The sequence below is a fragment of the Porites lutea genome, chromosome 6 (assembly GCF_958299795.1).
Source record: "Porites lutea chromosome 6, jaPorLute2.1, whole genome shotgun sequence".
NCBI classification, from domain to species: Eukaryota; Metazoa; Cnidaria; class Anthozoa; order Scleractinia; family Poritidae; genus Porites; species Porites lutea.
Window position 1 is genome coordinate 28,157,624 of NC_133206.1, and position 16,266 is coordinate 28,173,889.

General features: G+C 36.3%; 1 protein-coding gene across 1 annotated transcript in view; it reads right to left on the reverse strand.

The window, feature by feature from the left end:
• The window catches only part of LOC140942118 (uncharacterized), a 5,271-nt gene extending 4,915 nt beyond the window's left edge, over positions 1 to 356 (reverse strand). The window contains exon 1 of the mRNA XM_073391095.1: positions 1 to 356. This exon is cut by the window's left edge and continues 1,236 nt beyond it. Within this exon, the coding sequence (XP_073247196.1) occupies positions 1 to 205 (205 nt within the window). The 5' untranslated portion in view covers positions 206 to 356.
• Positions 357 to 16,266: the final 15,910 nt, after the last annotated feature.

Genomic DNA, 16,266 nt, shown 5'->3' on the forward strand with positions numbered 1-16,266 from the left:
TCAGGGATATGTGCTGATTGTCGGAACCACTATTCCAGTCATTAATATGCAAAGTCACTTGATCAATAAAATCTCTTCCTATTTTCCCATACGGTACAAGAAAAACGTTTTTTCTCCAGGTTGCGATCTCGTTGTAAGCATCTGTTATGACTGACGTCGATATAACAATTGCATTACCATCGCTTCGTTTCCCCCAGTTGATCATAGATGGCTTGTAAATGGTATTATACTCTGGAAGGCATCCCGGGCTGTTTAAATGGTTTTCACTTTGCTCTTTCTGCTCTACGTCTCCTGGGATTTGAGGAGTACTAGCTATATGTAAATCTTGGTTTGATGAGGCTAACAGATTAGCATATTGTGATTCACTCCCTGTTTCTTCAAGAACAGAGAAATCTGTATTTATGGGAAAAGAAGAAAAGGTCGAAAAGCCTCTCGAGTTTGCTTCGATTTGAGCGTCCGTAGACACGATTCTTTGAGCGAGAACTCTTGGATTTGCGTCCGTCTGTGTCTCCCACGATAGGTTTTCTGAGCTCTCTTCTAGCGTTTTCTCAAGTCTAGCTGCTTGATCTCGTAAGTTCTGGTTTGAGAGTCCGAGATCTCCATATCCTTTCGCATCCCAGAGCTCACTCATAATTCTGATATAGCCTTTTTTTCTCCCATTACCATCCAGCGGTGGTTGTTCCAATAGTGTCATAGCCACGGCCTCGCGTTTGCAGCTTAGAAGATCGGCATTCATTTGTTCCGTCCATTTGCGTCTAGGTTTTAATTTTCTTCGGTCAGTCATTCTTATAAATAATAATGCTGGCGATAATCGGAAACTTTTGGCTATAAACAATTCCAAAAAAAAGCTGGTTTAAACATTTTAAGAAATTATCCTTGCCTCCGAGAAAACGTGACCGTACCGTACCGTGACTCAACTATTAATAATAATAATAATAATAATAATAATAATAATAATAATAATAATAATAATAATAATAATAATAATAATAATAATAATAATGTCATGAAGTATTATCAGAAGTGGTCGAAAATTCCTCGAAGATAATCTCAACCTTATGTTGACCTTTTTTCAATTTTTTTTTGTTCTTTAGTCTTTGATGTATCGTTTGTAAGACAACTTCAACGCATCCGGAATTAGAGAATTATTGATTCACCGAGTAAGAATTAATAATGCATCATAACATAATTTCCTGTGAACAAATTCACCCTTAAAATAATTTGATCATCTAGCCTCGTTGGTATATGCAATATATTAGAAAGTACAAAGATAAAATCGACAGTTGTTGTCATGGTTACAACAGAATACTGAAATTGGCATCAATCTCATACTCTGAGGCAAGCAATTTATCATTTCAGGATAATATGTGTTTTTTTCGCTAAATTAGAGAGCTTAAAAATCGCCTTGAGCGAGCATTATTACTGTCTGTTATATTTGTTATCTTAAGAAAAATCGACGGCTACAACAACGACGTATTTTAGCTCTATTTTCCTATTTACCATGCGATAACGATTGTATATTATGAACGGGCAGCATTTGTCATCCTTGTGGCTTAAAACGTTTGTCAGCTTTAAGATATTAAAGTCATTTTGAATTACTTTTCTGCCATACTATTGCAATTTAGACGCGAGTTTACACTCCAATTGGTCGCTTTAATTCTCTAAATACGTCAGTCGACTAATGAATGCCAAATTTGTCATTTGAAGAGCATCTTTGTTGTGGAAATGAATGCGACTTCCATAGTGTAAAGTAACAGAATAAAAGTTATCTATCTTTCGACCACCAATGTTTTGCCTTCGAGATATTATAGCACATTCTTTGAAACTTAATACCAAATCACACGGGAATCGAAAAAGTCTTAAAGGAATAACCTACCACGTAACAAAAACTAAATTTAACTGAAAAGGAAAAATTTTGCTTGAATATTTATGAACATTAAGTCACCGACTATTGTAAGGTAAGCTAAGAGTTCTTGTTTATTTATTCAGTTACTTTCTTGAATTAAGCGCCTCTATTTTCCTATTGTAACCTTCATTAATCTTTTATTTCTTTTCGCCAGCCGAAAGCCATGTCCCTAACTCTTTGAGTGATTTTTAGGAAATTCAACAAAACTATACATAATGAATCGTGGCGAACTTTGGCACGAATTTCAGCAATCGACACTTATTAAGTTTTGCTTAGATTTTCAAGAGGATATTTTCTAGTGAAGATTTTCAATTTTTCAATTTTCTTTTGGATATATAAAATGTTAAAGTGCGGGCACTGTCCGCCGTTTCTTGTGCTTTGAAAGCGCCTTGAATTTTTTTTATCGCGAGATACTGAGTTTAAATGGATCTTTAAAAGGTTAAATGCCCAAATGGCTCTTTCCAAAACGACGTGGAAAAACAAACTCGTCGACAAATTCTGCCGGCGTAAATTCAACGTTGAGCTGCCAATGAGGGTCATAATTCTGAGAAGTGATATATCCCCACCACAATGCATAACTTACTATAGGCAATATGTGCTCAAAGCAATCTCTCCTAAAAATTGATCCCTCTCACTGTTACATCGGCGTCATACGGAGAAATTAAAGAAAGTGTAAAACGAAAGGAAAGTAAAAAAACAAATAATAATAATCTCAATGTTTTGTTACCTCATAAAATGGGTGGATATTATATGTTTTCCCGGTTGAATAAGTCATCATTTTCTAAAGCTTTAATGTTCAGAACGTTAACAGCTGATTAAACGTTCGTTGAGTCAAAAACACTTTTGTATAACGAGAGCGAATGCATTTCGAGACGAAACTCAATTTTTTCTGATGTAAGATTGGACATGCAATGCACAATTTTTTGGAGACAATCTTGAAAGGGCTCAGTGACAATTTCTAGTAAGTATTCTCTCAGTCTTTCAGAAAATAACGGCATTCCAGACAAATATTCCATATTTCAGTCAGCACAGTTCAAGGACGATACATGAGATAACCTAAACGAGTACAACTATAATAGTTTTGTGGTTGGCGGTTAATTGCATTTTATCTCCTCGCGATATCGCAAGGTTCCAGGTATTTTAGAATTAATTTGTGTGTAAAGTTGTAGAGTAAGTTACATAAAGGAAAAAATTGACTTACAGCTGCGATGGTTTTGTCTGCACTGCTGCTAAAAAAGGAGTTTAAGAGCCTACGTTGGATTAAGGTTCCTAAAGCAACAAAGATAATGGCATGTTTTGAAAGACACAATTTTTTGCATACAAATAGTATGTCACTTTTGCTGCTTTTAAGCGTCTTTAATTGACTGTGCTTATAGATTTCTGTTACCTTCGAGAGTGAGAAATCGAAACCGCGACAAGTAATTGAATCTGCACAGACTGAAATGGATTGAGGACAGGTAAATCATCGAGGTTTTTACATTTCTAAAAGTAAGGAGATGATGTTTCATTATTTTAGGCCTGCCTGTCTTCATTTATGCAGTAATAACTTCCGCGTAAACTGAGCGTTTTAACCTCGTTCTCTGTAAATACTAACTTCGCCTTCGATGAAGGAAAAACTATACTTAAAATTCAAACACAGCCATCCACCATAATTGTACCAAACGCTCTCCACAACAAGTTTAAACGAAAATTATAGTAAGATATTCGTGCAAAAGGATACCTGAACGAAAAAATTGTATTCTCAGCTGCGAAATAGACTTCCAGGTGAGTTATCTAGTTGACATGAAGACGAAAAATAATAAAATCTTGACCTTCATAACTATTTTGCATAGCCCAAATTGATTTTATTCTTTTTTTCTTCTTCCTGGCTTGATATCTTCAGGAGATGGTTTGTTTAATTTGTTGAGTAGGCGATCAGGAATTAGAGATAGTCGACTTGGTAAACAAACCTAGAGGCGATATTTTATTTTCATTCTGATTTTCAAATTCGTTTTACAAATATGACATATGGACAACGGGTCAAAATAGGTGTTTTGACATTTTTCATATTTCGTTACCTTAAACACTAAGTAAAATAGAAATTAAGTTTGGTTTCAGAATCAACTTTGATAGACTGACATCAGATAAGGTGTAAGATAAGAAGCAAATAATTCACATACACTGATTTAGTTAAAATACATAACATTGTTACGGCTGCTGGCATATGATAAATAAGAATATTAATACGCAATTTGCTTTCCTCAAGCTGACACGTCCTTGATTTTGCTAACGTCTTCGAGATATGGAGTATTGACTTATGGTAACAAAAAAGAGTAAGAGGATAGTCAGTTTACAAGAATGTGACTAAATTCGGAAATTGCTAAAGAAGTTTAAGGCCACTAATAATTGCTGCAAACGTAGCGAGCAGCAGATGCCAGTTTACATCGCGCCAAATGTTAGTGGGATATTTTGCCTCGCTTTCGTGAAGTTCAACAACACAGCTGACCATTGCAACGCTGGCTCAACCGTGTGCTTAACTCAAGTCGCTTGTTATTTTACTTGTCGATCGAGTATCGAATATTTTGGATGGACTTATTTTATTTTCTTATTTAGTCGCTACTTTGTCAGGAACAGGAATTGCTCGAGAAATTGCTCAGCTTCATTTTGAAGCATCGGGCCATTTACAATCGCCTTTTGATAGGATAAACAATGAGTAAGGAGCGAGAAATGGCGACCAATCTGTCACCGGAACAAAACATAAGCCATTCAAATCGACGAAAACTCGGGGCAGGTAAATTGACTTATGACAAGAGAGGCGTCATAACTTACTTCTTTTCGATCGGTTTTAAGCTTTCATAGAATAAAGATGTAAACAAGATGCTTACTTGACTCTGGAAATAGTTGAAATAGTTAGCATGTTATCAGTAAAAACAACAACAACAAAAAACAGGATTTGTTTCAAACGCAGTGATTGCTGGTATAATTAATGTCAGTCTATAATTGTTGCATATTTTACAACCCTACTCTGAAGAAAATTAGAAGTCCCGCACAAGTTGTATAACGCACAGGTTTTGACAGATCTGTACTTTCAATTAGATCCACGAATGGGACTATCTTAGCCGCCATTTTGAAAAACATCATTTACGGGTTTCCTGAAGCGCTTTATCCCATGATATTGACGTTATATTTTAAGGGGAAATCCCGGCTAAAGAATAATCTTGCTTATATGTTTGCGTGGTAAAACACCATGTGACAAGGCGGCCTTGTTGGTGGTGTGTTGGTGATCAATACAATAGAATTAGACTGCAAAACAGTCCGCATTTTTGCGTATTCAAGTACGCACGATCGAACCGTCAAACAAAAGGTCTGGAACGGACTCTTACGCCACGCTTTACCGATTTCTTTACTGATTTTGATTTTTCTCCAATAATCTACACGGAAATGGAGTTTAGTTCCCAGAGGGGGGAAATGCTTTTGTTCGTGACCACCAACATGGCCGCCGTGACGTCACGTGCAAACCAGCAATAAACTGTGGTCAAAGTAGGCTGTATTGTTGTAATGAAGAACTGACACAGGGTCTAGAGGAGTTTCGTGTGAATAAATGAATTACTTATTTAAAGTCTCACCTTGAAAAATGTCTATACCTGTCGCTTAATACGATTAACTAACCCAATGGGATCTTTATGAATCTACTGTAAGCGATTTCTTCGCTACTTATCTGACCCACATCGACTTTGTTGTTCGCCATTTTGAAAATCAATAACCGCAAGCCATATCCTCGCTGGCGCACGGCACGTCGCCCGAAGGGCGACCGAGGCACGAAGTGCCGAGTATACTGTAAGCCGATCTTGCGAACCCTCGGTCTCTTGGTTTGCGGTCTATAGAATGTGTAACGAAACTGCAACGCGATCAAAATAACACATTTTTTCAGAGGTTTTCGACGGGTTTTGATGTTCTAACAACAAACACATCTCCTCTGGACCCTGTGGATCTGATGGCAACATTTCCTCTGTAATGCAATTTTTGAAACTTCTTAAATGAATATAATCTTCCATATACATTGAATACAATATTTTCACCCGTTAGAAAGATGTAAGCAAACGAAAATGGTAATGTATTGAAGCGTTTTGCAACAATGATTTATTTACAATAAGACTGTTCAAATTTGGCAGGCAATTTAAAAGTCTCTGAATCAATTAAGCTGTTTGTTACCGACTCCTTGAAATAAACGCATTTAAAGCTTTTAACTGCATTTAATCTACAATACAATCAACGGCGTTATCTAAAAATAAAAATTTACCGGGCATCAAGAGCCATAATTTGGCTGATGAATTTTCTGCATACAGAATGTTAACCCGTTTAGCTGACCAGGCTCTAAGATCGTTTTAACATACAGTGTACATGTCTGCATTATTTGTAATGGCGTAGGAAATTGTGGAAATAAATGCATTTTGCCACCAACTTACACCATTTATCGAGTTAAAAAGACGGCGCTGACTAAGATCGATGCGATATTAAAAAGTACAGTTAGCATGCTGGTTTCAATTCTCAGTTTTAACAAGAGTCGCCAATATGTATTGTACATATAATAAACTAACTCGCCGCTACACTAATCAACAGTGTTCTCGACTTATTTACAAGACAAAACGCTTACCTTCAATTACCTTACAATAGCAAACACTGAGCAAAAGTTTTGGGCAATATAGTTTATTGACAAGCAGAAAGAAGACATTGACCCCAGAAATTTGTGAAATGTAAACTTTTTGAGGGTGGTCTGGGTGGGGAAGCTATAACAGTCTGAAATGTCCGAAACCCTAATAGGCTGAATAATCAGAGAAAGCTAACAGGCGGGGGTGGGCGTGTTCTTTAAAGGTAATTACCCATCATTACCAAGGGTGATCTTAATACCACTGCAATATGAATAATTCGCGCACAACATAACACGAAGCTACAAAGTTACTTCGGTGGAAAGCAGGCCAGACAACTGCATGCCACGAGCATTATGGTTCCTTAAAAAAGGAAACCATGTTACTATGCGCAGCCTAGCTGATTTCTTGTGGTCGTATTTTTGCTTTATGAGCCAACACTTAAGCCACACGGGTGACAAAAAGAGACAAAACAATAAAGCCAAATTTCCTTCACAGTGTTAGAGCTTAATTACAGAACATTAATTCTAGACGAAGAAAACAACAGAGTAAATATTGTCTCAGTGCAATCCGTAAATGCGTTATAAGCGAATGCAATTTTCATTTAAAGCCATTTAATGAAAAAAAAAATTATTTATAACCGCCAACAATCAACTACGAGATCCATTTGCTGTAAGTTACTTTTACTGTTCCCCGTACAGATCGTGACTGAAACTCTAAGCGCTGTCATATTTTCTCGGCATTTTCACTGTCAAGGCGACAAAGGTAAGTTTTGTATGATAAATACCTCTTCAATTTCGTTGTAAATTATTTAAAACGACAGAACGACAGCGATTCTATAGGCAAAGTTCAGAAAAGTGAAATGTCAAACGAAAGAAGGTGTATATTTTGTTAGGCGGTTGTGTGACCGTTTTTCTTTTCTTTTCTTTTTTAAGTAGCCGGCGAACGTTTGCACTTACTTTACTCGGTATAGCTTCATCGTAAAACTCGGTGAAAATTTAACAATTGCGTTGGCATAAAGTCAAACCTTAACGTTATGGTGGTTTACATCCCTTCTACATTAGTTTGTTACAAAATTTTTGACAACCACATAAGTAAAACTGGAGATTAAAAAATACACATCCTTCAAAATCTCAATATTTGAAGCCCATGGACCAAGATAAAAACCTGTTAACGGTGTCGTAAGTAAATAAAATAAACTCTGTTCTGTTTCCTGGTTTATTTTGTAATTTTGTATACTGCGGAAACAATATCACACTGTTTATTAAAATGGCATTTAATGGCAATTTGGGAGACAGCTTCAATAATGTACCTTTATTTTGCAATGATGAATCAGTGTACACAATCAAACATGTTTTTCTAGTGAAATGTGAATGTCGAATGCGCTTTTACAGGCAGAACATCCTTCTAACCGAAATATTTTCGAAAAACAAGGTTGTAATATTTAGAAACGAGTTGTTGTTGCTCAATGGCCAAAGTCACAGGCAAAACAGAAAACAAAAAAGTGCTTAGTTTCATGACACTGAAATTTACATCATCATTTGGTAGAATAACATGCTCTAAGAGTACTTTAAAATTTCATTCAAGTGACTCAAAAATTAGATCCATTTCATAGAGCATAATAAACAGTACCACAGGAAAGTACTACTGCAGCAGTACTTTAACAAAGCTTACAACTGCAAATAACGCCGGTAGATCTTCTGAGGGATTTATCAAAAGGTAGAAATTACAAGACCGGTTATCGATTCGTTTAGCTTCTAGCTTGGTAGAAATATAGTTTAAGAACCTTAAATAACAATCTGATCGGTTGACTTCAAAAAGAAATTGCAGGAACCTTGATCATGAATAACAATCGAGTCTTACTAGATGAACGATTTTAATTGCACGACAATAACAGTCTAATTTATTTGGAACACAGCGGTACGGATTCGAGAGACTTTAATTTTCTAAAGCCTTCCTAACTAAACGCGTGGGGTCTACTTATCAGCCTCGTGATAAAGCCCCCTTTATTACAGGGAAGAGTTTATAAGCACCATGAGTGTTAATCAGAGCGGGGCTGTTATATTTCCTTTCACACCAGTTGGCTAATAACATTAACAGAGACTCTAGATCTCAATTAAATCATTTTTTGAAAAAGAGGTCGAGTTAAAAAATTAGTAGGATTTTCTTTTCTTAAAATATGGATCTTAAAGCGGGAGAAACGTATCACTCAATAAAAAAATTGTTCAGTATCTTTCACTTGAATGGCCATAACTCTAAGACAAGGGTTTCTAAAAAAAAGGTAAAAAAAAGAAAAAAGACCTTATCTACAGAATCCTTAAACACGTTATTGGTAAGAGAACTTTTCGGTGGCACATTAAAAATGGTAACTAGTTTCATTTTATCGATCCTGCACGGACTAAAAATTTAGGAATTTATTTCCCCACTAGCCTTGGGCGTTTTATTCTTTAAAACTTGCGCTTAAAATTAAAGTATTCTGTTTTTGATGGAATAAACAGGAATATATTACAGTCACCATCATCGCTTAATCGACTGACGCTTGCGCTGTGATGCCTTGGGCAGGAAACTTCTTTCCCTCCTTAATCGACAGTGAGTCGAACGAACGTTGTTGCTTCTGCAAAAAGAGTGAAAACTGACGGCCGCGTTTATTATTTTCTTTTTTCCCAACTGCACTTAGTATTGTAAGGTTTTTTTGGCATGCTCTAACTAATAACGATTAATGTTCCGAATCATCTTTAAGATGACTTATGCAGATTTGGAAATTTATCCATAACCCAGTTTCGAATGTCTGTCCAACCAGAAGACAAAAAGTATGTTGCGATAAAAACAACATCTGTCAAACATTTTATCGCTCAGCTTGGCACCAGATTAAAGTGAAAGGTCAACACCTTCAACTATCCGGTTGTCTTCTTCTTAAGCAAATTTACTTTACACACACTGATGTATTTCCGTTGGACATTTTTACAATAAGGAATGATAATTTTTTTTAAAATACTTCATCTGAAAGTAAAGTATGATTTCTCACGAAGACCTGCATGACAAAGTCATTGGGCTTGAACTTATATTCGATGTTGGGAGTGCCTTGGCAACAAACTGCTCTAAGCTTTATTGCAAGTATCAATAAAAGATAAACACAGGGAAGGTCGTAAGAAACAAAGGAACATAAGCCATATCGCTTAGTGTATATCACTACTGTGTTGAAATAAGCAGGCACATCAAAGGTAAACGTCCTTGACACTTATTATTAAAATACTGTCTATTATTTCCGCCGTGACAGTCTGCTACTTCAACCAGCGAACCAATTCAGAACGTTGCATTATAATGCTCCTTCAAAACCATCTTACTGTTTTTAAAGAGAAAAAAGTTTACCCTTCACGAAAGTACAAGTAAAAGGACCTGTATGTACTAAGGGACATTAGGTGAGAGATAGGTAATAATGTTATTTTTTTTTCCAAATTTCATTTAATTATAGATAATTGTCTTTTCAAAATCTTTCTTTCTTGGTTCGTCTATATAAATCGTTTTCGAAAGACTTGACGCATTTACAATCATCAGTTGTGTTTGCAATATGCATCACTCTCTTTGGTAAAATGCCCTATAACAAGCTGAAGTGCATTTTCCTGTGCTGATATAAAAATGGCTATTTTCATGGCGTTCCAATGTTAGACGACACGCCGGTTAATAACCACAAAGAGTTGCATGAGAACACATTAGAATGAAGTACCACAGTGCCCCAGACATCGCCCGGGAGCACTGCCACCAATTCAATCTCATTAAATCGGTTTTAATAACTGAACCCTTTGTAGTTTTAGTTTCAATGCAAGTGAGATAAAAAGAGTTCTGTTTGGCTGTTCCCACAGGCTCTCATACTATTCCGATCTACTTGTGCGCCGACTTATAAGCCGAGAGCTCTGAGCGAAGTTATCATCGATCATGATTATTAACCTCGTGATTTTCTCGCCCTCAAAAAAGAGACCTTTTGATATGGGTGACCCGGTAGCTTACATTGTGGCACACAAATGAGGAAAAGACAAATGTGGTAAATAAACCATACAATGTTAAGAATCTCAACTGACAAGAGTAAAAAGAGTTTGCCTGATGATGTATACAAGTACGACTGGGGAGATGAGTGATAAGGCTTCTGTTTACCCATCAAAACGATGAGTTCGTCACGATTTCTGTAAAGGATTGAAGCTGCGCGGTCCCGATCTTATCCAGGTTTCTACCACTCTTCTTCTCAGTAGAAACAGGTATCCGGACCGTAGCGGAAGTAAATGATTTGGAGCGAGGACTGGAACCCACTGAGACGGAAATAAATCTTCATAAGTGAGGCTTTGGATTCAGTTCACCAAGCCCTTTCAGCCAACCGCTCCGGTACGATGTTCGATGCGTGTGAACGACTCTGTCCCGAAGCTGTTCATACTGTACAGTATGGCTTTCATATAGGCCTTGCCGGTCACGTTCTTAAAAATATCTTAAAATTTGGTCATTTCACGTCACAGTCGCTCAGAAAGAGTAAAGAAATTTACAAAAAGCGTGATTGATGCACGTGGAGAGCTGTTGTTTTGCTCACTAAAGGTGATGTTACATGGGACGATTAGCAACGACGATTTTTAGCGCAACACAGCGTTGCAATGTTGGAACAATGTTGTAACTATTCGAAATAATGTAGCAACAATGTTGCAAAACTGTGCTAAAAATCGTCGTTGCGAATTGTCTCGTGTAACATCACCTTACACCTATTGTTTTCGTGACGTTTCCGTTGCCGTCGCTGTCGCCGTCGCCGTCGCTGTGGAACATCAATAAAACCACGTTACCATATTTCAGCCCTTTTATTACGTTTTACGATTTCCGTTGCCGTTTTTAATGCGACGATGAATGTTTTTACCTTCCTGAAAAACTTGAGAGAGATTATATGTAAGATTTATTGTTGTCGGATACATTGATATTCGAACGGTCATCTCTACCCTTTGCGGCCGTTCGCTGTAATGATATTAAAAGATTTATTAATGTCGGATGCACTGATAGTTGTATACTCATCTCCATCCTTTGTTGATGTCCGTAACGGTGGCAATTAACTTCTCAATTATAGCCTTTGGCGTACTCTCCCTACTTTTGTTCCGTGTTATGAAAGCCTTTTGACAAACACAATTCTAAACTAAAAAAATCAAAGAAAATAAAAAATAAATAAAAATCCATATCAATATACATATTTTACATTAATCCATTAGTTTTTTCACGACATCCACGAAAAGCTTTGTTACGATTACACCAAATTCTTTCCGTTCACGGGAATTACATACTAAATTAGCAACTTGTACTGAGACAGGGGCACCCAACGAGGATATAGTTCAAAACCACTTAACATAGCATTGTTGAACGTATTTTAGTATTCAAACGGTAGATATAGGCATATTTTTATCCCCTAAAAACTTTTCATCTGTTCGGATTTCCTAGCTGAAAGTCTAGTGATCCGAAAATTATAGGGATAAAAACTTACCTTCTCGAAAATTTCAGCCAGGAAAAGGCTCCCGAAAATTCTAGGTGGCCTTTTCTAGGGTCAAAATCCGTTAAAAATGGGTCATTATACCATTTTGTAGATATTCGAAAATCCTAGGAGTGGCAGGCAAGCAAGAAATTTTACAACAAATGCTCCGAAAATTCTAGATCTCAAATCGTCTTCCGAACAGATATTTTCCCGAAAATTGCCGTTGGGTGCCCCTGCTGAGAGGCTAAAATCCTCCTATTTTTTTCAAAATCTTAAAAGAGATTGCAGACGATTTCAACGGCATACGTTTTTAGAAAGGGTGTGTTTTGCGAATGCCATACACCTAGTAGAAAACAATAAATTACTTTTTTTATTATTTTTGCCTAACAAGCTGATATCGAATCCACACAACTTCCCCTTCTGATCAATATAACCCAGACATTTTTTAAATAAACATGTAATATTAAATAACCTAAGGGTTTAATTAATACACGTATATGCGTAAAAAACTGGAAACAGACAAGATACGAAACCTTGGCCTCAATCGAAAGCAGTTCTTTAAGGAAATGTTGGCTTGGAATTTTAAATATTGTACAATCCTTGTCCTTTAAGAGACGAAAAAATGAACATGTACTGTTTCTTTTAAATGTTTTTGCATTTGAAAATTAACCGCTTCAGCAGTAAACCAAAAACTCTGATTCATTCTTACTACCCTCCAAGATCCCAAGCAGTTAAAACTCTATAATTCAGGCCAACAGAGAAAACAGAAAAGACCTTTCTCTACTGTTGAAACATGTTGTTAAGTTTTATCGTCGAAAACCCTATACCCTTTACCGCGTCTTACAACTCCAACTTAAAACAAACGTGAAGTCTGTTTGTCTGATCTCGTTTTTTCAATTTACTTTTTGTTTTGTTTTCTTTTTTGCAAGCGACTTTGTTTAGCATGTAATCGTATTTTCGAGTTTGCTGACCGTTGCAAATTTCTAAAAAGTCCTTTGCCCTGGTAAGGTCCAAAAATAGCGAAATATTGCAACGGATACCAAATTAATGCAAACTCGATGTCAGCTTGCCCTTTCCTGGCTTTTTTTTCAAACTTTTTGCTCGTTTTATTTTTCCTTTACCGTATTGTGCTTTATATCTTGCACTGGTCACATCTCAGTATGAAAGACGTTTAAATAATGAAAAATTAAACCACGCAACTCCAGCTTCAAAATGCTTTCAAGTACTATAATAAAAAAAAAACAAATCAGAAATTAGAATGTCGAACTTAAATATGAATTTAAAACCTGCTGAGTTTACCACCTTTTATCCTGTTATTCACGTTGTTTAAAACCAACAATTTTAAGAAGCCTTAACTCGCGCAAATAATATATGTTATAAAAATCGAAAACAAGACTATAATGGTAGTAAGATTTATTATATTTGGTGCTTTTAGAAATATAGATTTCCAAACATCGCTTAAAATCAATTCAAAAGCACTTTGACTTCTCTGCAATCCAATACACACCTTCCGGTCAATTATGCAAAACTTGAGACAGTATATATTACGATGTACATAACACAATTGCAGAGAAGTCAAACTTTACATCAAACGAATAACTTAAGAGGATTAATAACAGGTAATATATAATTCTTTTATGCGTATAGTCTGGAGATAAACCGATCAAATAGTTTACACTTATATCTTACATACACTGCTACGTATAGTGATATAAAGCGACAATAGTTTTAATCCTATAATTGTGATTGAGTTCAAGTCTATTTTAATTTTCAAACTGCGCATAGACTCACCAAAGTACATGTTTTTGCCAAAGCATTATCGATAAAATCTTTATGTAGATGATTTCACAAGTTCACTCTTCGGTTCTTCTTATCACTGTATTCAATCTCGCCCCATGAGAGTAAGGAAGAAAAACAATACAAAGGGGAGGAACAAAAACGCAAATCACTGGCAATCTACATTCTCAAAAATGGAAGTTTCTAGTTCAAAATGTTCAAGCCAATTTAACAGTTCAAGAAAAGTGTAAAGTAGTTATCAAGCAAAAAATGGGCTAGAACATGTAAAAGTTATTCGAATCCAGTGTCGAATGGAGATTAGGATGTCTATAAATAAAGAACTATGCTTAAAGCACCTCTCAAACATAATCAATAACTATTTCTTTACCTTTACATAAATGAATTTCAAATCTTTTTACACAGAAAACAGAAATTGAAGCTACATAGTGTGCGATTATCAAAATAAGCTGCAAGATATGTTGTTAAGAATTACTTTTTGAAAGAGAATGCATTCCTTATTTAAGAACTTGAAATCGTTTCTTCATCGAATGTTTAAGAAAAAACTTTACTTGATTTCAACAAGAGCGCTTCCCACAGATTCATTTTTCAGTCGATCCTTCTATGTACTGATTTATGTAGGTAGAATAAACGTCTATATATGCATGATATTCAAGGTTACTTGTTTCCGTTCCTTTGAGGTAAAACCCTTAGAAACATTGTTAGTACATTTTGTTTGATCCTTTAAAGGTTTTGGAAAGTTTCAATACTAGCAGCCACGAGAAACTTTCTCTTTTCAATTAGTTCTTGAATCACCGGTCCTGGGGAGTGGTGTTCACACCGACTCGCAACATATACTTAGGCTTCTTCGATAACACATAGCTTCTCCTGACTTCAGTTGCTAGTAGCGAGTTTACGCAACGACAACGGCTACAAAAACGTCACTTAAAAAGTGAATTTGCGCTGCGTCAAACTTTATCGCGCTTATTCCATCTTGTTTCATTCGTCGAATTTTGGCAAATTTTTTGGAGTTGAATTCTAAAGGACTGCATCAAAGTTCAGGAAAAGAAAAAGAAAGTTGTTGTCTTTTGTTCCCGTCCCCGACAAAACGTTTAATTAGGCATTTTCACGTTGTCGTCGTGCAACGAAGGCAGAGAAATGTACAAAAAAGCGTGATGCACGTGCAAAGTTGTTGTTTTGCTTGTCTAAACCTATTGCTTTTTTTGACGTTCTTGTTGCCGTTGTCGTCGTCGTTGCGTGAATTCCCTATAGTGTTAACAACTGGAGGCGATTAGGTCCACAGTCAACTATGTTAGAAACACCTGCGGAAGCAGACCTAGAATACGGGAACATGCAGCTTAATATCCTCAATGAATCGTCACCGATCGGAATCCACCATCGAACTGCTTGTGGTGACGCCTGTTCAGTGGACTACTGAGATCGCCTGATGAAAGCTGGCGATTTACACCCAGCGGGAGACAAATAATCATATACTGGACAATTGAACTGCCTTTGCCGCATGAGACACCAAATGTTGTCTTAAACAGAGGGTTGATTTGACGATTACCTCGATAAAACACTCTGTTTTCAGTACTTTTCGCCACTTTAGAATTACGCTTCCTTTGCTGAACAGGTGTTGCAACAACAACTCTTGATGTTTTTTGTGGACGATTTTTGACACAGATTTGTTAACAAGACACTTTGCTCAATTAGATAAGGCTCAATGTGTTTGCATAGTCTGCTTGTTTTGGTAATTCTATGATTGATATGTGATCTATGGTTTCTTCTTAGCAGTCACGTTTGATATGTCTCCCATTTGCTTACTTTCGCTAGAGATCATTCAAATTCTGCGGACCTAAAATGAGATTCTTCCTAAAAGGCTGGAAGAAGCATTGATTCAGAGTTTCGACATTGGAAAAAATCGCCAACATTGTCAATTTTAATCGGCTGCCTCACCAAACTTTTTAAGCCTTTCCTGTTTCTTATCACTGCTTCAAAAACCTGCTTTAATCATTAACGATTTCCTGGCAATTATTTATAAAATAATTGCCCATTCAACCACGGTGTTGAAATGCTTTCACAGAACTATCACTGACCACAACTTTATTTGGCTGGTGTTTCTACTGTATAAAATTTTCTCATTACATTTATTGTTTTATTGTTTCACCAATTTTTTGCTCGGTACAATACAAAGGTTGGAAGTAAGACTGCGAAATCGTTGATACATTCTTGTCCGGTAAGGTATATAAGGTAACACAACAAAAACTTTAAGGTATTATAGTTTAAGAAAGTTATATATCATGGTAGAATGGCAGAATTAGGGTCTGAGTGCCTTTTACCTTAGCTTCTTCCTACTCTCTCTCTCACCGGGTTTGCTGAGGTCTGGAAACATCTTTTAAAGATGAGTACGTACCGGATTAATTAAAATATTGTTTTAACGTAAAATGTAAAACAACCCCAAAATACGTAATAAA